General features: G+C 40.5%; 2 protein-coding genes across 4 annotated transcripts; one reads left to right on the top strand and one right to left on the bottom strand.

Annotated features, from left to right (window-relative positions):
• Positions 1-554: 554 nt before the first annotated feature.
• Positions 555-9,163, bottom strand: LOC145498787 (uncharacterized). Of its 2 annotated transcripts, none has more exons than XM_081478722.1 (9): positions 8,872-9,163; positions 7,573-7,706; positions 6,338-6,382; positions 5,996-6,102; positions 5,118-5,578; positions 4,372-4,595; positions 3,830-3,944; positions 2,616-3,206; positions 555-2,209 (listed from the first exon to the last, which is right to left on the bottom strand). In XM_081478722.1, exons 1-9 carry the CDS (start codon positions 8,939-8,941, stop codon positions 2,001-2,003), a joined length of 1,956 nt encoding a protein of 651 aa, XP_081334848.1. In that variant the 5' UTR covers positions 8,942-9,163; the 3' UTR covers positions 555-2,000. The 2 variants fall into 2 exon arrangements, with proteins under 2 accessions (XP_081334848.1, XP_081334850.1); XM_081478724.1 differs by having other exon boundaries at positions 2,616-3,203.
• A 2,437-nt stretch (positions 9,164-11,600) lies between these two features.
• Positions 11,601-14,546, top strand: LOC145497566 (potassium voltage-gated channel subfamily A member 10-like). Of its 2 annotated transcripts, none has more exons than XR_014050699.1 (2): positions 11,601-13,903; positions 14,153-14,177. XR_014050699.1 is itself a non-coding variant. In XM_081477384.1 (2 exons), the coding sequence occupies exons 1-2, from the start codon at positions 12,217-12,219 to the stop codon at positions 14,451-14,453; spliced, it is 1,455 nt and encodes a 484-aa protein (XP_081333510.1). In that variant the 5' UTR covers positions 11,601-12,216; the 3' UTR covers positions 14,454-14,546. The 2 variants fall into 2 exon arrangements, 1 of the variants encoding a protein (XP_081333510.1); XM_081477384.1 differs by lacking the exon at positions 14,153-14,177 and adding an exon at positions 14,224-14,546 and having other exon boundaries at positions 11,601-13,441.
• The last annotated feature ends 10,945 nt before the right edge of the window (positions 14,547-25,491 follow it).

Below are 25,491 nucleotides of genomic sequence, written 5' to 3'. Positions count from 1 at the left end.
ATTTATAGATACTGATCATCGGTTTATACCAGCGTCTTCCTCCCGGACTTCGCTGATCGGTCTTTCAGTTTTAAATAAAGATTTTATTATTATTATTATTATTATTATTATTATTATTATTAAAAGTAAGTCAGCGTACTAATTTTTCTTACATAGAAATGTTTTTCACGCTTATGTTTTGTGAATTATTCAAACTAAAACGTGAAGGACAAACAATGTAAACAGAAAACCTCACCGAAAAGTTACAAAACTTAAATAAAAATTCTCGCTAATCCCAGGTTGGCATAATCGGGCTTTGAACAACCCGGCCCAGTTTCGTATTCTCGGTATAGGAGAGGAACTAGCCTGCAACTGAACCTACTGCGGGGAGTCTTTTCAAAAGCAAATTTTATTAATCTCTATTTAATAATATCCTTGCCTTGCCTTGCCTTGCCTTGCCTTGCCCTGCCTTGCCTTGCCCTGCCTTGCCTTGCCTTGCCTTGCCTATCCTTGCCTTGCCTTGCCTTGCCTTGCCCTGCCCTGCCTTGCCTTGCCCTGCCTTGCCTTCCCTTGCTTTGCCTTGCCTTGCTTTAATTTGCCTTGCCTTGCCTTGCCTTGCCCTGCCTTGCCTTGCCTTGCCTTGCCTTGCCTTGCCTTGCCTTGCCTTGCCTTGCCTTGCCTTGCCTTGCCTTGCCTTACCTTGCCTTGCCCTGCCTTGCCTTGCCTTGCCCTGCCTTGCCTTGCCTTGCCTTGCCTTACCTTGCCTTGCTTTGCCTTGCCTTGCTTTACCTTGCCTTGCCTTGCCTTGCCCTGCCTTGCCTTGCCTTGCCTTGCCTTGCCTTGCCTTGCCTTGCCTTGCCTTACCTTGCCTTTTCTTGCCTTATGTATGCTGTAGCTTCTATGCGTGAGGTAACTGTACTTCAACTGACTCGTCCCCAGTCGCCTCTCAGTGTCGCATTGAGTATCAACGAGGGACGCGCGGAGTGAGCGTGGGAGCGCGGGGGATTATGGGTTGTCGCTTCTCACTTCCCATCTACCTCCGCTTTATTACTTTTCCCCAGTCTTCTCCCGTTCTCGTCGGAGACTCAAAGATGGCTGGGGACGAGTAAGGTACATCTCACATTAAAGTTCTCAAATAACGCTATCCAATGGATAAATGACGTTAATCAAACATTCTATCGCTTCGTGTGCCACTTTTTTTGTTGTTACCACATTTTGACATCATCTGTGATCTATTACTGAACAGACGCACGGCAACATGGAATCTAGTCGTTAAATCATATAGGGACACCCCCATGGAAGTCTATCAATTAAAACCGAGAAAAAGACCACGACATTCTAGACCTGAAACGTAAACAACAACTTTATTTATTCACTCGTACATTTACAGTTTTATATTCTAGGACAGAAAAAAATAATGTACACTTTGAGTCTGGATACCGAAGTAACCCGACAGTTTTCTAGTCAATTTTCTAGCGATTTCTACGAATATTTAAGAGAATACAGAAATTTTAAGAGAAGAGATCTCGAGATATGTACATGGTATGACAGAATGGAGAAAATCAATACAAGTTTTCAGAATGTTGTTCAAACAGTAAATAGAATTCCAGTTGTTTAGAGAAGCTGAAGGCATTGAAATCTTTAATGTGAGTGGGGATATTGTCCCAGAGAATAGCCGCTATGTAAGCTATTGTTTGTTTTCCTGAATTGGATTGAGGGATTATTTAAAAGAGGTTGTCCATTTTTAAATAAATACTGAAAAGAACTTAAATGATACTGACCAAAACTCTTTTTGTCGAAATATGAAATTCGTCTCACTCCAATACATGGTATACTTGTTACAATCAATAACCAGTTGATACAACTGTTACGACTGAGTTAATAGACTTTAGTAGACTTTATTGGAGAGGGCTACATTTGACAGTAACATGTCAAAACTGATAAACTAATGGCCCTCGAATGGGCTACAGGAGTATAATATATCCAAGAATTGTATTTTGAAGCACTGCATGTGTGTGAAGTTACGGACTGAAACTATTCCTAACTCTAGGTGCAAGCAATAGACAAGCCACAAATGATATCACAATGCTCATAAATAACACGATTATAAACATTCTGTCCAAGACCATGGCGGCTTTTTTCCATTGCTCCGTGTTCGATCTCTTTGTGTTTTCTCTGTCACAAGATCTGGAAAGTTCGACATAGCCGTCTGAAACAGGGGCATGGTCATCTGCAATAAAGGTACACTTAGGTTTAGATGGACATTAACTTGAATTCGTTTATTTTTGGCGGGCCGACCAATCGACAGACCAACGGACCGATCGACTGATAGACAGACAGACAGACAGACGGACGGACGGACAGACTGACTGACTGACGAGGAAGCGGACAGACAAATGGACGGAAGGGGGAAGAACGGACGGATGAGCTGTCCAACTGTCTGACTAACTGACTGACTTGCTATCTTACAAAATGTCTAACTAACTGATGGGTTGAATGACTAAACGCACGGACGGACAGACTGACTGAGTCACTGACTGACTGACTGACTGACTGACTGACTGGTTGAATGACTGACTGACTGACTGACTTACGAGCCGACTGACCACCTGACTCGTTACGTCACATCATCTTACCTGTGTCGGAATCACTTTTATTCCCCTTGGAGTTCAGCGCCATCAACTGATTAGGTCCATCATTTAACTGGCTTGAAACGTCTTCGCCGCACTCTTCAACATTCTCCTCCAGCGATTCATCCCATGATGACTGAATGAACCAGGATGAACCCGCCGAACAGACCAGAGTGTGCTCTGTACGCTTTACCGCTGACTCAGTGCAATGTATCGAAGTCGCTCTCCGCTTAACAGTTTTTACGAATCCATCGTTATTGCGAGCAAAGGTCACTTTTTTGATCTCTTCAGGAGCACCCGCATCGTTTACATTTTCAACTGGAGTCAACATGTCTTCCCTAGCTACAGCAGTGTTTTCTTCTGATCTAAATGACGCAAAACTTGAAAAGCTGCTGCTGAGGTCAATTGAAGAACCAATTGTAGCCAACTTCAGGTGACCCTCTTGATCTTCCTGTCCTGCTGCTGAAATCCGGGGGAGGAATTCATGGCTACCACTGGTAATAATCAGGGGCGCTTCTCGACTTGTCGTAAATTTTTGATCATCACTCTGGATTTGACTGTCAGTTTTGGAGTCTACTTCCTTCAGATTTAAATCTGCTAAAAGATTTTAAAGAGATTAAAGACCTTCGTTAAAATTACTAGGTAGCATTTAAAGGTTCAAGATACATTGCTGAGTTAATGTAGAATTTTTTGAGCTGAAATTATTTAATCCTAATTTAACAGGAGTAAAGATAATGCAAACTCAAGGTCTTAAGCATGATCTCAAACTTCTGGCACGTTTGTGTTATTTACGCGTGGGCATTTCTTTTCATCTTTGCTGCTTTGGGAAATTTTTTATCATAAAATTTACAATTTGCACTTTCAAAGTGAGCTTGATAGTGAAATAATTTACTATTCTGATGTCAACATGCAAAAAGGCCTATTCAAGATAAACTAGTGAGAAACTAGTGAGAAACTAGAACTAAGTTATAGTGAGAAAGGACTAATACAAAATAAAAACGAAATTATAAAACGTGTGCATTTGATTTCTCAAGAGGTTTCAACTACGGGAACCGAGTGGTTTTGTGCTGAACTAAAATTGTAGTACCCAGTTTTCTCTGAAGAATTCGTCGAGACCATGTGACTCTCGTCAACCCACCTACAAACAAACAGACAAACACCTTCGATTCCGACATAATGTCCGACACAGCATTAAAATCACGGCATGTTTGTTTGTGCACCTGTTTCTGCCGGATGGACTTTTGATTTTCTTCGTTTAGGGTCTGGATTTGAACGTTTGCAGGGGATTTGAACGTCTGCAAACAGCAGGGGTTGTAACCGCCCAAGTGTAATATTCTGCAAGACATGACATCGCATTTGATTAGCGTAACAAAGGAACATGGTGCGTTTCATGAGTAATGCACCAAGAGACTCTTGTGTATAGCAATCGTTTAAAACGTAACTTCTCTTTGTCTACAAACGATCCCAGAGTCTATCACGCACCGTCGAGTTTTGCGTGAATTCCAGACCATAATAACTAAAGAAAATAATATGGCTGATAAGCGCTTATTTTCAGCCAATCAGAGTCCTTGTGTTGTCTTCTAGTCTTGGCAAAGACGGTTGTCTTCTCTGACTGTCAGCTCTTCGCCCGCCAGGAATATGAATGGCATTGGCGAATTGTCAGAGCAACCTTGACTGTTACGAGGCAACCTTTTCATATGGGAGTTTCCGTGTTATGTTATGATTCAGGACTGCGAAAAGGCCTTTTACGCGTAGCACGTACCTTAAGACGGAGAAAAAACGATGCATGATGTAATTCCAAGCCGGAAGAGTTCATGAAGTACAGGGCGTACACGAGACATGTGCAACACATGGCCAACACCAGGATGATGATGGCGGAACCGTAGAACTTTGTTAACAGAGGAAATGCTGTTGATGTTTTTGGCATTTTAGAGTTCACCAGCAGAAGATACACCGAAAGACAGAGAAGGAGGTTTATACCAGCCTCTGTAACAATGACAAGTTCAAGAATTTGTTAGCATGCTTTAGGGGAATCGTATTCCAGACGCCAAAGGCCGGCTTTTCATGCGCGGCTGACAACATCGGTCACGCTTTTGTTGTGACCGTCCGACCTGAAGAATTCTGCCGCATGAGCGAAAAATTTAGTCCCTTTAAAAAATGATGACGTTTTCAAACGCACCGATTTATGCTAACGAAGCTACTACGGCTAGCACATGTTGAAAAGTTTAGCCTAAATTTTTCAAGTTCGTAGTTTCCAATCCGTGTGAATCTTCTCCATCCTCGATCATCCTTGTTCGCGTATGGTTTATTATACACTCTTTGGTGTTTTTCTGTCTTATCAAACCACTATTTTATGGTTCTCTTCGATTAAAGGTAATTTTGTACCTGGCCAAAATAACTCAAAATTTTGTGACTGAACTCCTTTTATGTCGAGTTCCTGTGTATTGCTTCAGAACGACATTGGATAACTGTACTTTATTAAGAGTAAAATTAAAAAGCAACCCTTACCCATTCGCTTTCCTACTTCTGGCGGGATGAGAAACAGTAACAGCGACAGGAATGAGATGGCCACGGGAGGAACGATGTAGTTGACAACAAAGAACAGAGCTCTTCTCCTTAAAACTAAGGTATACACCACCACGGATAAGTCATTGTCGTGAGACGAATACATCTGCTTGCGCATCTCTGCAGAGATTTCCAGTAGATCCCACATGTTGTTTGTTATGAAGTAAGTTAGGTCAATTCCACCTTTATTGAGATCAAGCCACAGCAACGTGGAGTCCATAGTCCAAGAACCAAACGTCAGCTGACATGTCTGGTCGTCAAATGGAAAGTCGGCAATATTTAATGCGCATGCGCTTTGGATGGACGTGGGCTGTGAGAAGAAGACGAGTCCGTTGCTGTAAACAATCAGGTTCATCTTTAAACCGTCCGAGTTTGAGATACCAAAGTCTCTTATGGTGCCGACTCTGGAAAAGTAGCGTAAAAGTGGAACCCGTTAAAGTCAAACCAAGTGAAACGTAACCCTCTAGGTTACATTAATGAATTAAAAAATAATTACATTAATGAATTAATGTAATTACATTAATGAATTAAGAAATAATTAAGAAAATTAAGAAATAATTTCACTTTCATTTTGTCAAAATTCTCATAATTTTCCTTTCTAAAGGCTCGGAAAACTATGAAAATTTTGACAAAACGCGCGTCACCAATTTAATATCACTCGTCACCATTTGATTACTTTTACATGTATAGTTCTGACAATGAGAGAAGAACTGATTAGATCTTGAGAAACGTGAGATTCTTAAACTGCTGCTTGGCATGATTGGCTATCAATGTATTGCCCTGACTACATGTCACGTGACTGCTATCATGTTGGTACTTACGCTGAGTAAAGAGCTACGTCTGGAGTCCAGATCTCCTCAAACTCTAACGTCAACGAACTTATATTGTTTTCCGAAGAGTTCCATTGCAACCGGTTGTCCGTCCAATACTAACGAGAGACACGAAAGAAATGAAAAACAAATTTAGCTTCTTTTTTCTTTGAAAACATAACAATTAATTAAATAGATCTGAGATTTCGAGCTTTATGGAACATAAATCTTGTGAAAGCTGAAGAACTAGGAATATCATCTTTTGTCTAGAAATTTATTTTAAACTATTATTTAGCTACTTGTTTAGTTACTTACAAGGGACGATGACCATCATGGTGGCCTCTTGTTACTTACCATTCGAAACCAGATTTTCAAACTAATTCGCTCCTTCATTGGATCCTATATTCATAATAAGGAAAATACCTTCTGTGTTAGTCGTTCGGCTGGTTTGTAAAAGGTAAAAGGTAAAAGGTTAAGTCCGTATCGGCGAGCCAAGCGGTCTATCAGGCCGGAGCTAATCCGGCTTCTCTAGCATGAAGCGACTAGGAGTATTTCTACTCCCCAATGGATGGGATGCTAGTCCATCGCAGGGTTACCCCCCAGCATTAAATTCGCCCGTAGGCATTAGCCATTTATACACCTGGGTGGAGAGAGGCACTTTCAGATGAAGCTGTCTTGCCCAAGAACACAACAAATGTTCCCGCCCAGGAATCGAACCCGGACCGCTTGATCCGGAGATAAGCGCGCTAACCATGAAGCTAGGCCACCGCGCTAGGTTGTAAAGCGGAATTGCAATTAGCTGAAGCTAGAATATGTATTCGTCAGTTTCGGGGACAAATTTTTTTGATATATAATGATATATCAATAATATGTAATGATATATTTATGTATAAGGGTCGTTATTTTCGGAACTTTTTATAATTTTGTTTGCGGAGCTTGAAATTCAGTCTGACAAAAGTGAAATCCTCTCCTTATAGCCACTAAAAGGCGTCTTAAAGTGAAGATGAATGCTAAGAAAGCTTTCACTCTATTCAGACTGGGCTCTTTTTGCCGATGTTCTACAGCTCTGCGTAACTCCACGAATATTTAACCAATAGTATCAAAGCCAACAGGGAACAGACCAAAACCGACTCAAACGAAAACAGAATCAATAAAGCAATTGCAGCCGCTGCTAAAATAACTGCATGAAATAAAACAACTGCGTGAAAGTTAATTTGTTAGTAAAGACTAGAAATTGAAGTCTAAATTGAAGTCTAAATTGAGAAAAATACTTCAAAATAGTCAAAATATGGTTGCCATTAAGTTCTGAGAACAATGGCATGTCAAACCAAATTGTTCCCAGAAAACTTTCAAGGAGGTTAGGCAGCCTTTAATTCACTTAGATATTGAAAACGTTTATAAAAATTAAGTCAGTGCGGGTGCTTTACAGCCCCCCTTCCCTTCCCCCGCCTCAGAGACCTCAACAAACTAGGGTCGTCACCCAGTCGCAAAGCCACGTTATTAAAGGAGTTCTGAATGCTTTAGTAATCATCGAGAGTATTATGGATGTCTGAGGTTTCAATAGTTTTAGTTTCAATTCCGTCACTTACCACTTCATCAATGTTCTTGACTACCAAGTTAAGAGAAACCCTCGCTGGTGTTGATGGACGCTGGTTCTTGCTGTAGTTGGCGAATAGGAACTCTCTCAGTTTTTCTTCGCTCCCCTCGCTAGTTCGTGCCGGTCCTATGGTGCGCCGAGTGAGTGAGATAAATCATAGTTAGATGTCGTTTCCTCGCATACTTGCGATTGTATACCAATTCTTTAAAGGAGCTCAGTCACGGTTTGCGCATATTGAAAAGTTTAGCCTCAATTTTTTCAAATTCGTCGTTTGTAATCCGCGTCAATCTTCTCCATCCTTAGCCATCCTTGTTCCTTTATGGTTTATCATTATGTCTTTGGTGTTTTTCTATCTTATTAAACTGTTATTTTCAGATTTCCTACCATTTAAAGGTAATTTTGATGTGGCCAAAATAACTCAAAATACTATGACTGAGCCCCTTTAACTTCTAAAAAACACATGAATTAACCGGCGATAACCTCTAATTGAACCGACCAGCTCTCCCCTTTGGCTTTGTGAGTGTATATTAACTTGTTTGGGCCGATCACTATGATAATAATAATAATAATAATAATAATAATAATAATAATAATAACGACTTCATTGGATAACACAATGTTCTCTGGTTTTTCAAATCTCTCATATACATGTATTTTCCTTGATGAAAAAGCGTTTCTCTTATTCAACTGGCCTGCCCTCAAGATATTTCCAAACATTTGTCCAATTTCTCAACTGCGCGCGTAGGTTTTAGCAGCTGTTATTCAATTTTATCCTTAAGCTACTTAACTTTATACAAATAAACTAATCGATCTTCACCATTGCTAATTTAAAGTTGTCACTAGATGACATAGCTTCTACAACCCAAGTTAAGTCAAGCGCTTTCTGAACCTTTCAAGTAGATTAAATAGTTGCATATTAACCCTAATACTTAATTGTTGCTAAGCCCTCCGACTAGATATAAAAAAGTAAACTTTTTACTCTCTATAGAATTCTAGGTAGCCATCATGACGTCATTGGATTTTCAGGTAAAAGATAACAGCTGAACCGTAATGACACATCCCATTAAGTTGTGACGAATTTACAAAATGCGATTCTGATGCAATGAAAACGATTTTTGTAAAGTAAAGAGTGAAGAACTGATCCTTCTTGCAGAGGAAAAAGTGGCCGTTGGCGACACTCGAAAGAAAAGACGATATTTATGAAGCAGAGTCGGGCCTCCGTTACACTTCGGCATAACTATGAAACCACATAATAACAAGTACTTCCCAAAAGGCAATACACGTATGGTACCTTGATCCCCAGTTGCTGTTACAACTAGTCCAAATACGATTCCGCCCAAAAGTAGTAAATTTGCTTGCATGGTTTACCACGAATTGAGCATAAACGTAAAAGATAAGTGAAGAACCATGATAAATTCCGCCTTTTAGCTGCTGACGAAGATACCTGTTCACTTTCAGTTTGTGACGTCATAACAGGTGGCTCATTGCACAATTATTTAATTTGTCGGCAAATAAAGGTGAATATTCATCTTAACAAGGACAAAACAGTAGATAACCTTACAAATCTTCATTAGGTACCTGTTATCAGATACGACATAAAAAAAAATTGGAAAGCTCTGGGCGAGTTTCAAATTAATGACAAGAGAATGCGAAAGCCAGGTGTTCATGAGCAAGCATTATTCGATATGGTTTGGTATAACAGTAGTGGAACATCACGTGTACTTTAGTAGATTACTGATTACGTGCTAAGAGTAGACTTTTCCACAAGTATCCGAATATTTTTAGACATTTAGAAATTTCCGAGATATTTAGAGAATATTGAGATATTTTAATTTGAAAAATTAGTGATATTTAGAAATATTCATAGCTTTTTTGTTTATTTGTTTTCCTTGCTATTTTCTTGAAACAATATTATACCAGAAACAATCCAGTTGAGCAATTTCCCACTGGAAACTGACTAAAAGTGCTAAAAACAACAATTTACAAAATGGCGGATGCTGGTAACATTGAGGTGCCTGAATCTTCTTCTTCGACTCCTGCTACTGCAAGAAAATTTTCGCTCAAGTGATCCAAAATCGGTGTATTTTTAAAACGAAAATAGGAGATATTGAGAAGGTTTTTCGAGATTTTAGAAAACATTTTTGTGATATTTCGAATGTTTTTTAGAATTTGCGGAAAAACATTTACTTGATATTTGTGGAAGGCCAAGCTAAGAGCCTGGTATCGTTTTTATTTACATCAACAACGTGTGAGCCTTCGAGGGAGTCAGTGAGTGAATGCGTGAAAGCTTTATCTCATTGCTTTCCATGAAGGAAAAAAAAAACAGACAGAGAAATCGGTTTGTAACCCTCAAATTCACAGACCTAACACTGATGAAATGTACAGCGGTGAGAGGATACTGCACTATTGGTTATTAATTCGTTATTTGCCTACCAGTGCATTGAAAGGAAAGTTTCGTTTCTAGGTTTAGTGTGACTACATATAAGTGCAAATTTTGTACTCCCAGGAAATTAGCACTGCGTTACACGGTAACTGTGCCATGCTAACCGGCAGGGTACGGTTTGGACGTCGATGTCCCCTGAACGGGGTATATAAAGCTATGAGGGTCTTTCTTACACCGGGCCTGAAGTTGTCCTAAACAAGGTAGAATTATCATTTGCAAGATTGCTGTCGTTAAATGTGGTTAAATCAGTATTCAAGAAGCCAAGATTCAAGACGTTTTCTGGCCTCGATCATTAGATGGTCATCAGTCAACATCAGATAATTTTCAAGACAAGATAGCATTTAAAATAAAACTTTAAAATTACTAAAGAGTTTTTCAGAACTTTGTAACGGTCATTTTTGAAAACATTCCGCTTTTTGCTGCGCGAACCCGGGACCTTGTTTTCAAACAAAATATAGTTCATGTTGTTGCTTTTATTTATATGCTTACAAGTAATCAAGGAGTATCTTAAATTGAGAAATCGTACCTTTGAAAATATCCACAAGTTTGTCTAGTCCCTGACGGACTAGCCGTGGCACTTTCAGAAACACGTATGTCAAATCCCGGGGTCGCCCCGGGTACACAAATGCCCAGCCCCCGGCCCGCGATAAAATTGCGAATGCCCCACCGCCGGGACTGACAACGTGAGCAATTGCCCCCGGTTGCCCGGGGGGAGATGGGCATTGCTGTAATTGACTGATTCGCGAGAACGAGCATGAACTATGCTTATTTGGCAAGCTTTCAAGCAATATAATTCGTGGACCGACCCGTTCAGAAAAAGATAGACATCTGTGTTTGTGAGATGACTGGCATATATAGCATAATTCTCTCCAAACCGTTCTTCTCAAAACACAGCATTCTGATTACGTTGTTCACGAAGTTCGAGCACATGATAAAGCAAGCAATCTGTCCCATTCTCATCCCCAGATTCCACGCCCTAGTTATGATCTACGCTAGGCACGCCTAGGACCATGGCCCCCCTTTTGGGGACCAAGACGAAACGGCTTGCATTTTATGAATCGGGCTTTCGGAAGCCCGAGTAATTAAATTACATCAGGCCTCTTTTCAATTATAAGACTACATTTTGGGAAAGAAATGTCGAGACAGAAATGTACATTGTTCTTTAGGATATTAAACTAAGTGCAATCAATCGATGTCAAGTAATATTTGATTGTCTCGAAATTTAGCGCAGAATTTCAATCAAATGTGGAATTCAATGAAGCATTCCGCCAATCAGTGAACTTGGTTGTTTTATCACTGCAAGGCATCAACAGATCAAAGGGAACGGTGAACTGCTATCGGTCTTAACATTTAGCATGTTTTGACCACTTCAAATCAAAACACTGACTTTGCTTGGGTAATTAATCACAGGTTTTTCATCCCAGTCAGTAAATGGGTCTTAAAACATGGAACATAAGTTGTCAGCCAAGATTGTACTATAATAAGCGACAGACTTGAATAGTTATAAAAGACGCTCAGGTCAAAAGGCCAATTGCACGTCGCGAGATAAGAAGTTTATCAAAAGGTTGTGTTTTTTGTGGTTAACAAGTTTGCAGTTAATTAAACTAAATCTAATATTCAGCTGGAAATATTTGAGTTAATATCTGGTTCTGTCACATCGTAACTGATCTCGCCTGTGGCGGGTCTTTTGTTTGTGCTTCCTAAGACGAAATTGTTTGTGCAGTAAATACTGCGTCAATGTTGATAATAACACATACTTCAAATCTTTTGTTTATGGAAACACTTAGCGTTGGATAAGCTAAAGATATCTTCCTAAACAGCTGGATACAGTCCACAATCAGCACGGTGCTGTGTTAATTGCCCTGCCTTTAGCAATTTGCATTGCTTTGCTTCTAAGACTCTTCCCACGCAATAGACATGGGACCGCTCCGTCTTTGATGAACTCTTTTGATTTCCGCCTGGGAGAAACGTTTTGTCGTCGCAATCTTCACCTCAAGGTGACAACACTTGATCTTACAATGTATCTAACATGTCATAATCAGTTACCTTTGGAAATTGGTGTGCGTGACTAATTATTCTCGCTGTATCATTCTATTAAAAGAACAAGTTACAAAGTTGTGCTTTGCGTGTTAATCAGTCCCTGGGCTTGCTACAGCTGCATCTTATCCGGCTTCTCTTGTCCAACAAATCGAGATGCTCCATTTACACGGACAACGATTAAGAAAAACTGGGTCATCGAAAACAAGACAGCGGAGCGTGAGCTTGGGTCAGCCCCGTGTATTTCAGCGCTTCGGAGAGCACTCGAAGCAAGCAGTTATTCAACCATACCGCAGCAAAAGTAGAAAGGCAAGCGATCGTACTAATGGAATCACAGTCAACGTGAGCGGAAAGAGGTACTTCTTTACGGTGAAGTTGTTATCGCAGTTTCCTCACAGTTTACTAGCGCATCGGGCGAAACGATCGTTTTTCTACGATTCCATACGAGATGAATTATTTTTCGATAGGAATCGAACAGCGTTTGAAAGCGTCTTCAATTTTTATCAGTCAAAAGGAGAGTTGATGCTACCGGATGAGAACTTCCCCGAACAGCTCTTTGCAGACGAGTTGCAATTTTTTGGACTGTACCAGTATGTCAGCGAAGATATTAAGAAGAACAAGTTAGCAGTTCCTAGTGTCTTGAAAAAGAAACGCGTTGTCCCTTCAAGAAAATTCCAGAAGGAAGTATGGAGGATCTGTGAGATTCCTGATTCAAGCAGACTCGCGAGGCTGTTGAATTTGTTCTCATTATTAGTTATTGTCTGTTCTGCTTCAATTTTCTTTATTGACACTCTCCCTACTTTCAGGAGCACAAAAACCATGACCTCTACATCGAATTTTACATCGATCTCTACAAAGGATTCTATTTACGAGAAAAGCACCATATCGCCTGAAAAAGTCAAGATTATCAAGATCATCTCGATAGTGGAAGCTTGCAACATTGCCTGGTTTACGTTCGAGCTTCTCGTACGCTTCATCGTTTCCCCAGAAAAACGAAATTTTTTCCTTCGACCGTTAAACGTCATCGATTTAATCGCAATTGTACCATTTTACATCTCACAGTTTATTGCCTCTTCGTCCATTGGTACTCCGCTGTACATTTTGCGCGTGCTCCGTTTGTCCAGAGTTTTCCGGGTAATGAAATTCTCTCGGTACATTTCAACGATGAAAGTCCTTGGAAAAACTGTCAGAGCGAGCATTGGCGATCTATGGACGATGTGTTTTCTGAACATAATTGGAACTGTTCTGTTTGGTAGCACAACTTATTACTGTGAGAGTTGGGACGAGGGGACTGAGTTCGAGAGCATTCCTGTGGCCTTTTGGTGGGCCATAGTGACCATCACTACAGTCGGTTATGGAGACCTGGTGCCGAGAACACTTTGTAAGTCAAAAACCAATATTTGCTTTTAACGGAAATAAAACATGATTTTTTTTCGTGTGAAAGGAAAAGACGAATGAAGGTTTGAGAACGAGAAATGCTAAACGCGAGCCATAAGCGAGTGTTTCCAAGGGTTTCCTGCACTTTCTCAAACTTTCATGTGTATTTCTGTAAGTCAATAGAAGTACGGAGAAAATTACTTCTATTGCTTAGAACCAATGTAAGCATTCTTCTAAAAAAAATAAAATGACCATAATAGAGTTTAGAATACAAGGTAAAAGAAAAGTGGCCAGTTTACATGCTGGGCCTTTCGAAGACAGCGTCAGCCAGTGGTCTTGGGAAGTGATCTAGGGATTTCATCTTCAGCGATCTAACTTGTGATTAAGGAGAGGGAGGCAGTGTTTCTGACTTGTATATCTATAGCAGGAGCCCATGGGCTCCTGCTGTAGTACCCTGGGCCGGATTGTTCAAAATCAGGTTAAAGCTAACCCAGGATTAAAAGTTAACTGGAGTATTAATTTTTCTTGTATAAAAATGTTTTTCACTGCTTATGTTTAGTGTAGTTTGACATTATTCAAATTTAAAACTGAAGGACAAACAATAAAACAGAAGACCTCACCTAAAAGTTACACAACTGGGATCAAAATTCTCTCTAATCCTGGGTTAGCTCAATCAGACTTTGAACAACCACAGAATTATCAGCATGCTAAGCAGCACTGTCGTACATTTGCATCGATTTGCGCCATTCTCTTCCTTTCTGTGATTGGCTGACTGTTGTTTTTCAGGCGGCAAGATAGCGGGTGGCATCTGTTCTGTGTCGGGAGTCCTGCTCATTACACCGTTCCTGCCAATCATCTTTAACAAGTTTAACCGGTTTCAACAGCAGGCGGAGACACGCCCAACAAGTGCAAAGCAAGACACGCGTGATCATCCACGTGGACGCGCCTATTCCACACAGTACGACGCTAATGAATCGTTGATTAAGGAAAAAACGAGACGATTTACCATTGGTTAATGAAAAATAAAAACTACAGTCGAACCTCCGGTTGCGACCACCTCTCCTCAGCGACCAGTATTATAAATTATCAGAAGTTTCCAAGTCAACTCACTATATTTGAAACCTCTTGTAAGCGACCACCTCTCGTTAGCGACCGCGACCATTTTTAGAGCTAAAAGTTTGAAATTTTCTTTTGTTTTTAACCCCCCTTAAGGGACCACTTAGCAGATAATAAAGCGGAAATTATCGCATTGTCTGGGTAGTACAAGAGACGGACATTTCTCAATGGCAGTACCGAATATTTTTCTCGAAATTGACTTTTCACATAAATAAAACGTTTAAAACATGGGTCATTGGTCTGGGTCTCTGGTCGGTCAAGTCTCTGCAATTACCATATGTGACCTCTCACGCGAAAACGTTCCTTACGGTATCCGTTCGAACGGCTCAACGCAAGGCAAGTGAACTAACCTGCGATCAGGCTCCCAGCGAGGGCAGAAAAGAAAACTCTGGCGAGCGAAGCAAGCCGTTAAGCACGAAAAAAAGAATTCCGCGAATTGCGCCCCCTCGTCACGATCCGTTCTCAGCTCTCCCCGCTCGCCTTAGACCACACTTGGCTGGCTGGCACTAAACCCATTAACCCAATCGGGAGCCTGTTCGCAGGCTACAAGTGAAGGGATAATTTGAATAAAGATAGTCAATTTACTTGTTCCAAGACAACTTAAGACCACTTGGTTCTACATGAGTTGATAAACACTGAATATAATAAGTAATGACTCGATTTAATGAAACGCAAAAACTGTGAAGGTAAATGTGAGGAATTAATGAGATGTGGGCTGTGTAGGGGTATGTGTTGGGAATTATAAATGCGATGAGAGCTGTGTAGGTATATGTGGGGAATTAATGAGATGAATACTGTGTAGATATATGTGGAAGATTACTGAGATGTAGGCTGTGTAGGTATAATTGGAGGATTAATGAGATGTAATCTGAGTAGGTATATGTGGGGGATTAATGATATGTAGGTTGTGTAGGTATATGTGGAAGATTATTGAGACGTTGGCTGTGTAGGTATATGTAGGGATTAATGAGATGTAGGCTGTGTAGGTATATGTGGAGGATTAATGAGATGTAGGTTGTGTAGATATATGTGGAAGATCAGTGAGATATAACCTGTGTAGGTATATGTGCATGGGGGATTAATAAGATGTATGCTATGTAGGTATACGTGAAAGATTATTGAGATGTAGCTGTGTAGGTATACGTGGGGCATTAATGAGATGTAAGCTGGGTAGGTATATGTGGGAGATTAATGAGAAGCAGGCTGAGTTGGTATATGTCGAGAATTAATGAGAGGTAAGCTGTGTAGGTATATGTGCATGGGGGATTAATAAGATGTATGCTGTGTAGGTATACTTGAAAGATTATTGAGATGTAGCTGTGTAGGTATATGTGGGGCATTAATGAGATGTAAGCTGTGTAGGTGTACGTGGGAGATTAATGAGAAGCAGGCTGAGTGGTATATGTCGAGAATTAATGAGATGTAAGCTGTGTAGGTATACGTGGGGGATTAATGAGATATAGGCTCTGTAGGTATATGAGGGGGATTAATGAGATGTAAGCTGTGTAGGTATATGAGGGGGATTAATGAGATGTAGGCTCTGTAGGTATATGAGGGGGATTAATGAGATATAGGCTCTGTAGGTATATGAGGGGGATTAATGAGATGTAGGCTGTGTAGGTATATGAGGGGGATTAATGAGATGTAGGATATGTAGGTATATGGAAGGGAGTAATGAGCTGTAGGCTATGCAAGTATATGTAGGGGATTAATGAGATGTAGGCTGTGTAGGTATATGTAGGGGATTAATGAAATGCAGGCTGTGAGGGGATATTGGGAGTTGAAATTGGGAAGAATACTCAAGTATACTCCAGGAGGTATTGTTTTAAGAGAGATTAAGAGAGATGTGTATATTGCGGTGGAGTTAACTAGCCGCTCAACCATCTCATTACTTCCCCACATATACCTACACATCCTACATTTCATTAATCCCCTACATATAGCTACAAAGCCTACATCTCATTAATCCCTTACACACAACTTCACAACCTACATCTCATTACTTGCGCCCAACCATCCGGGTGGTGTCGCACTTATAAAGCGAAAGAACAAAAGGCTTGACTGTGAGCCAATGAGAAAGCACTGACGTCAGTTTGGACAGACGAGTTTCTGAGACCGGCTGAATTTGATTTTTCAAAATGGCGGACATACCTTTATTTAAAGCTATAATATGCTAATTTACCAAACATTCTTTATATGCGCGCTGTGTTCTGTAACGGCTATGTGATTTATGCTATACATACAGTTATATAATATACGCGTACTTGAGTTACAGTAGCCGGATTAAGCCCTGATTGATGACGTTTGTTTAAGGTTCTCTCTGCCATCTAATATTACACGTTGCAGCGAAAGGGTAGTTCAAATTCATCGACAACGTCTACCGTCTACGAGCGAAGACAACTTCCGGTGCCTTGCCGCCGTAAGCATGACAATTTTCAATGTTATTCCACCAGATATCATTGTCTCCGCAACATTTACATATGAGGTCAATTAAGTAGCGAGATCCCCGAGAAATGGAAGCTATGGAAAGAGAAATACCGTAATAATTACTTGGTTTGGAGAGGGAAAACCCCGAGTAACAACTCGCCATGTTCAAGGACGTTATTGATGACGATGGTCTTTCAGTGATAAAAGCCTTAAGCTATACTGAAGAAGCAGATGCAAACGATTGCCGTGTAGTAATGGGGAAGATGAAAAGGTATTGCATCGGCGAAGTAACGTAAACAAGATTGTTTCAGCAGGAGGGAAAAACTTCCTACCGAAACGCTTGACAACTTAATCGCTGAAAATACAAAAAAAGAGCTGCAATTTATGTCATTTTTTACGGTTTTTTACACGATACTCTCATCCGCGTTCGACTAGTCTTGGGATAAAACAAGAGCAAAGCACATAACGGCCACTTAGGATGACAAACTCCACGTTAAACAAGTGTATCGACCTGGATATATAATCAAGTATTCTTCCTCAGCCACCCCCCTGAATATCCCGTCACAGCCTACATCTCATTAATCCCCCACATATACCTACACAGCCTACAGCTCATTAAACAGCCTACATCTCATTAATCACCTGCATATACCTACACAGCTTACATCTCATTAATCCCCCACATATACCTACACAGCCTACATCTCATTAAACAGCCTACATCTCATTAATCCCCTACATATGCCTACACAGCCTACATCTCATTAATCATCCACATATACCTACACAGCCTACATATCATTAATCCCCTACATATGCCTACACAGCCTACATCTCATTAATCCCCTACATATACCTACACAGCATGCATCTCATTAATCCCCTACATATACCTACACAGCTTACATCTCATTAATCCTTCACATATACCTACATAGCCTACATCTCATTAATCCCCTACATAGACCTACACAGCCTACATCTCATTAATCCCCTACATATACCTACACAGCCTACATCTCATTAATCCCCTACATATGCCTACACAGCCTACATCTCATTAATCCCCTACATATACCTACACAGCAATACATCTCATTAATCCCCCACATATACCTACACAGCCTTCATCTAATTAATCCCCCACATACACCTACACAGTCTACATCTCATTTACCCTTCAGATATACCTACACAGTTTTCATCGTATTAATGTTCAACACATACCCCTACACAGCCCACGTCTCATTAATCCTTCACATTTACCTTCAGAGTTTGCATCTCATTCAATCGTTTCTAGAGTCATTACTCATTATATTCAGTGGTTATCGACTCATGCAAAACCAAGTGGTCTTAGGATATCTTGGAACAAGTAAATTGACTATCGTTATTCAAAGTATCCGTTCATTTGTAGCCTGCAAACAGGCTCCCGGTTGGGTTAATGGGTTTAGTGCGAGCTAGTCTAGGGCGAGCAGGGAGAGCCGAGGGCGGCATTGTGACGAGGGGTGCGCAATTCGCGGAATTCTGTTTTTCGCACTTAACGGCTCGCTTCGCTGGCCGTATTTTTTTTTCGCCCCCGCCGGACGTTCTTTCCGCCCTCGCTGGGAGCCTGTTCGCAGGCTAGCTCACTTGCCGTGCGTTCAGCCATTCGAACGGATACTGTAAGGAACGTTTTTACGTAAGAGGTCACATATGCTAATAAGGCAAAATTTTGACCCAATATGGTCTAAGCTCTCGTAAACGACCACCTCCCGTAAGTGACCACCAAGGCGTGACATTTTGAGTGGTCGCTTACTAGAGGTTCGACTGTAGGCGAGAGGAGGACTGAGGATAGCGCCACGTGATAACGAAAGCCATAGACACTTTGCATAAATGGCGCCAATATTTGAATAACAACACTTATACACCCTAAGCCTCACATTTATGTAAAAAATCCTTTGCCTGGAAACATGAATACGAGGCTAAGGATGTATAAAGTGTTGTTATTCAAATTTAGGCGCTATTTATGCAAAGGATCTATGACGAAAGTATGGAACTCAGTACAGTGTATTTGCAAAAGCGTCCAAACTAGTGAAACTTTAAATCGTACTTCAAGCTCAATACAATTAATATTAATGTCTTACTTTACTAACGATAATTAACTCAAATTTACTGGTCATTTTTCGTATTATCTTGAATAAACAAACAGAACAAATAAGTAGAGACGAATCTAGAGAACTGCTATTTATCATGATTTGTTGACCAGGTGCTGACTAGAAATTTGTTTTAAATCATGTCAATAATTAGTTTGTAATACTCAATTTGGGTCGTGAATTAGTTCCTGGAATTTGGTTAATTGCTTGAACTGTAACTGGAATTCTAAAAACCTTGAAAATTAGGTCATTAAGGTTAAGCAGTAATTCGTCTCTTGTTTTAATAATTGAATGAATGAATTAGCTTCTACCAGTTTAAATGGGCATAATTATGCAGCGTTATTGTAATTGGTCAATTAACTGAAATACGGTGGACATTCTCACGATTGAAATTCTTGATAATTGGCAAACCACAACATCGTTAGTGCGGTTCTCATTTGAGAGTCCAAAATTAATTGGTTTTGCATCACTACGCTGCACGATTGTCTTAGGAAACTCGCGCCACTTTTTCATCCAATCAGAAGTAAAACCAAAACCAATCGTGACCCACTCACACACGTTTTCCCGCGCTTCGCGTCAGCTACATGTAATTACTTCGAGTTTTGATTGGTTCGTTGTATTGTCTGTGTCCTTTGTGATTGGCTAGAGTGATTACTTTGGTTTTGGTTTTAAGGCGATACTCAATTGAAAACCGTAATTAGGTAAGTAATCACTAAGTCGTTTTAGTCATTTATTCTTTACTGGTAATTACTTCATTTGCGCTCCTAGTTTTCTAATTAGCACATCGAAGAAAACAACTCTTATCAATCAGTAGTTTTCGCGCATAACTGTCAACAGTCATGCAACAGTTTAAGTTAAGTGTTTTTTAAGCCAACAACACCCAACATGTCGCAGCGCTTCTCAACAGTGTTGCCAAACGCACGCAACATGTTGCGCCCAACAATGTTGCGAGATGTTGCGTTGAAACGTTGCGATCGTTTGGCCGGGGCTTTAAACATTTAACAGCTTTGCCGGTTTCGCCATTTCCTTTGAATTTTACAAACAAGACTTCGCCACATAATCGCAAAACATGAAATACAAGCCGTTTGGAGAGTGACGGCATTTGCTGTACAGATGCCAGAATTAATTTTGTTTAATTTTCTTCGCTACGTAAATCCCGCTTTAACGTCAGTAGGGACTAATTAGCATTGTGGCAATTAGCAAGAGATAATTTGGTTAAATTAACGTGGTCAATTAATTTTTTCAGGCCGTAAATTAGACCTGTTTTGGTAATTATAGTTTTCGAGGCCTATTTAATCTCGACGCCACTTTTACTGTTGCAGTGTTGAATTCAACGCTGAAGGAAATTTTTCAACTAGCGATATAACTGATCTATGGTATTCTACGCATAAAAACAGCTCGCATCGATTTCCCTTCGCTTTGAGCAAGAAAAAATTACATCGAGTGGTGAAAAAGGTAAGACTTTTTACAATTCTATTTCATATTGCCCAAAGGATGGTGGATAACGTCAAATTTTGTTAGAGGGTAGCAATCGGTTAACCTTCCTCCAGCTAAATTTCCAATGCATAGTTCACGAAAATATAGGGTTTTGTTGGTTTGGGACAATCGACAAACTGACAGAAAGTGAAGATGAAAAACGAAATTACCCAAAAAGACGAAACGTTCAGAATCGTAAGTTAAAATAGGTTGACGTAACCCCTAGAGTAGGATTGAATCTAGCAGATCCTTGCCTTGCCTCACTTAAATGCTTACGTAACCGCACGTCGATGATGCCTGTCTACTGTGAAATGACTACGTTTGTTGAACGTTGGGTGATTCAGGTCCCATCAACACTACGCCGGAGGAATTTGGAAACGGTTTATTTCTACGGTCAGGCCTACCGTCCACACTAATCCGTCACGAAAACAGAGCTTTTCGAAAACGCTCTTCAAATCGGAGGAATTTGAAAACTCCAGCTTTTCGTCAGTTCGTGTGGACGGAGAGCATTTTGAAAACGGAGCCTTTCAAAAAATTAATTGTGTCCCAATAATCGTGTGATTTCCCTGACCGAGTTTTCCTCAAACGGAAATCCAAAATGACCGATAATTGTTGTTCCTCCAACGTAGTGTGGACCGAAAACCGTTTGATGCGTTTTTTGAATGAAATCTCCGTTTTCAAATTCTTCCGGCGTAGTTTCGACGGGGCCCGATAATTTAACGAGAAATTCTAGACATAACCAAACATACAGTAAAAATCAGAACAAATTCCCGATAAATTGCTATTCATGATATATTGTATTTTCAACTACATTAGCCACAGAGAGAAAAATTCAAAGGAAAGAGACGAGGCCATTTGCCAAAAAATTAAGGGTGGGTAAACAAATTATATTTACGTTTACAATTACATTTTACATAAGGTCTTTTCACACGGGCGCTATCAACATTTAAAAAATATTGTTATTCGATCATTTTTTCCCTTCCTTTTCATTGTCGCAGAGCCCACCACGTGACCTCCAAACAACTGCCTACGAATAATGGTCTGCTCATGCGTAATACTGTCTAAATGTGTTTTGCTGCAAATGATACTGTGCTCGTGCGTAATTGTAACCGTGCTCTCGGGTGAAAAAGGGCAGATCTCTTACCTTAGCTGTCAGAGAGTGATTAAAATATATGAAAACAAATTTGGTGATCGCATGATAAAACAATTATTGGACTCGGTTTTCGCAAAATATCGTGATTTGTCAGTGTCTCTCGCAGATCATTGATCTGCTCGCCTCTGGAAATCACGATATTTTGCGAAAACCGAGTTCAATAATTTTTAATTGGCTCCATTTTGCCCGACTACTCCCTGGATTGCACGGCCCGGTTATTATTACATAACAAGCACATTTTGCGGGCCATGGTTCGTATTTTGGGCTGGAAAGAGTGGAACCAAAACAACAAACTGAACAAGCCAGATGTGCCGTCAAAGCGTATCGAAGAGTTACAATTAGGTATTTGGTATAAGCAGATTCGGCTAAAATTCCGCGATATCGTATCAAAATCAGTTCAGGGACTTGATATCAAAGGACATCGCCTCAGTAAAATACGCTATTGATTTGCTTATTCGTATTTTCGGGCTAAGAAATTTTGTTTAGCTATACTTTTCAGGTTTTTTTTTTTGTTTTTTGTTTTTTTCATTTTTGTCAATTACCATTTTTTTTCTTCATTTCTTAGAATCCCCTGAAGCTCCTGTACCTTGGAATTTGACTGGCGCGTCACGTGACTGCTTACCCCTCCAATCATGTTAGTTGTTTCCAGTACTCTTCAACTGCTACTCGCCATTGTGCTGGCGTTGTTTGGCGTGTGTGGAAATCTTGCCATCCCCTTTGTTTTTTATCGTACAACCCTCAGATGCCCTCACATAACAGCTCTGGCTGTACTTGACTTCACAGTAACGCTGCTTGGTCCAGGGCTCATGTTGCTAACTATTGTCATAGGTCCAACCTGGTTGGAACATAACAAGACACTCTGTCAGAGCTTGAGCTTTTTAAGTTCCTGGGCACTAATCACTTGCTTTCTAGTTCTTTTCTTTTTTGCTGTGTGTTGCCAAAAAGCACAACACGGTGTTTCTTTTCCTGAAAAACGCCGTAGCAAAAGAAGAGGATGTGGTGTCAATGCTATGCGTTTGTTAACAGGGTTGCTGGTGGTCGTTGATATTCTTCTGGGATGGAGCGTTTTTAACGACCTGCATTTGGTACCGTCCTGCAACTTACTTATCCATGTTCAAATCGTGTCAAAAAGTTCTGTCTTCTATCTCGCGTCTTCATTCATTTTTATTTCCATCACCATCTTCCTTGCTACCAGAGCAATGCGGAAGCAATGTCGACTGTATCCAGTGCAGATGTTCTGGGAAAGACATAAATATGAAATGAAGATAAACGATCCCGAAATGACCACACTGGCGTCTGTCAGCAGCTCAAACCAGTCACACGCGACCAGCAGGTCCAACCGGTCAAACGTTTCCAGAAGGTCAAGTGGTTGGCGTTCCGGTATGTTGTCCGTTACCGCCAGCCCACTCGTGTCCAGGAAAGCTTCGCAGCAATCTCTCGCAGCGGTATCACTCCGGCAAGCGCTCCTAAACGTTGCGCTTTTGTCGTTCCCGGGAAGAGGGGCGGGTGAAGATGTTGGAAGAAAAACGAGTGATTTGACATACCCTGTCGCCGCCATGCAAAAGAACGCCGAAAGGAAACCCAGAAGTGCCTCCAGTCCTCAGGAGCCTTTTGTTATCTCTTCTGGGATTCCGTTCGACTTCCCCATCCTCCCAGTTGGAAGGAGAGTGTTCAGGAGCCCTAGAATCCTGCCTCATTTCAAAGAACTCCAACGTCAGCGCTCTCTGTCACGTTTGTTGTTGCTGAAATCTTGCGTGACTGGACTGTGCTGGCTTCCTCTCTACGCTGCAGTTGCGTTACAGCTGTCCTCAGTGGAAAACCCGCAAGACTTACGCTTCTTCATTCACTGGCTAATTTTCCTTCCATCCTCTATCTCTCCACTTTTTTCTTTGTGTGACGCAAATTTCGGCCGGCGGTTTCTGCGACGAGCAACGCACTATGTTTTGAAGACATGCGCATGCGGCCTACACAAGGTCCAGTTCCAAACGGCCAAGTCAGATGACGAGATTGAGGGAGCTCGACAGGTTCGACTGATGGATGTGCGACCTCTACAGACAAACACATTGTGAGAAACATTTTGAGAACAGACATTTAATGATAAACTTTACATTACGGATTGACAAGAGTCCATCACCCGGAGCCTCCAGGCGTACTATAACACAGAGTCAACCGTTTTCCGTACCATTCTATTTTTAAAACTGTAATTAGCGCAACGGTCTCTTGGTTTTCCACGAAATATCTTACTTGTTTTGCAGATGGAAAATGTAAAATGGAGGACAAAATTGGGATCTCAGTCTTCGTAGTAGCAAAGAATGGTCTTAGCTCGGGTATCATTTGGTATTGAAAAGGGGTCAAGTGAAGACTCCTACAAGAGTTCTAAAAATAGAAAGATATGGAAAAGGGTTGACTCACAGGATCAGTATAGGAGATGGAGGCTCCGGGTAATGGGTTCCTGGGATTGACCATCATATTTTTGGGTGGGGAGGGTGAGCTATTACCAAATTGCCCTTCTGCGCTGGAAACTGACCGAGAAAAAAAGCATCGTGTATACCATGTCGCGAAAAAGGAAATATATGCACAAACTAAAGTTTTTAGACATTTCTGCGTAGAAAAAATCGTTTAACTCTTGTTCTTGTCGAATGTCGTGTATAGCAAGCCACGAAGAAGGAAATTATATGCACAAACTTAAGTTATGAGACCTTTAATATCTGCCCAGAAAAATCCTTTAAGTCTTGCTCTTTTTGAATTGTAAATAATTCACCGGACAATTTTTATGAAGCTGAAGATTTACATCATTTGATTTTCAAGACAAAACGCACGCTGGATAATGGCGTAATGTACAAAAGCCCAATTTTAAAACCACTGTTTAGCTTTTACAACAATCGACGTATAAATTCAGGGAAGCTTAAAAAAAAAGTTTCTGAACTGACATAAACTAAAGCTAAAAAGAAAAAATATGTTTTTTGAATAATAATAATAATAATAATAATAATAATAATCGTGATGTTGACAACAGTGAGTAAATCGGAAGCCCTAGATGGGGTTTTACTGTCTGATAGCTGAGTGTGGATTGTCTATTATTATATCTGTCAATTAGTATGGGCGCTGTGATTGGTCAATTTAGCGGGCCGTATTCTCCTGTACGGCCGCTTAAAATTTTAAGCTGTTTATGTTACCAAAATGTTTTGTGATTTATCACCAAGTGTTATTAACTTTTTGAGCAAATAAAAGTTTAAAACTTTCTTTTACTTCTAAAATTGTGTATTAAAACCTACTAACGACTTAAGAGTCATTTAATAACGATTTCAAATTGAGTCGTTTTGCTTTCGAGGTGCGTCAGAAATTTGAAGCCTTTCCGCGTGAATAGAAATCGTTCCCGAACCCGTCAGGCACACAGTAGAGATATAATAAATCTTACTAACCTCGTCTTCTCGGTTCGTACTGTAAGTTACGGATCCCTGTGTTCTCCTTCGATTTATGGCCCGCGCGCTTCGCGCTTGGGCCATAAATCGATGGGGAAAAACTCGGTCCGTAACTTGCAGTGCGGCCCTCGAATTCGGTTAGTAAAAGGTACATCCTCAATTAACTTTACTGTGGTAGCTTTTGCTCCTTTGGCCACTACACACATTTTGCATTCTTATATTTTTCTGATTTTGTATTTTTGTTAAGTAAGTGAAATTTATGTAACTAAAAAAGTGTAAATAAATTGAATTGACTACTATTCCTAAGATACTCATCATTTTTCGGCAG

Source organism: Orbicella franksi, chromosome 9 (genome assembly GCF_964199315.1).
Source record: "Orbicella franksi chromosome 9, jaOrbFran1.1, whole genome shotgun sequence".
Lineage (NCBI taxonomy): Eukaryota > Metazoa > Cnidaria > Anthozoa > Scleractinia > Merulinidae > Orbicella > Orbicella franksi.
Note: the sequence above shows the minus strand (reverse complement) of the source record. Positions and strands in the feature narration are given on the sequence as shown.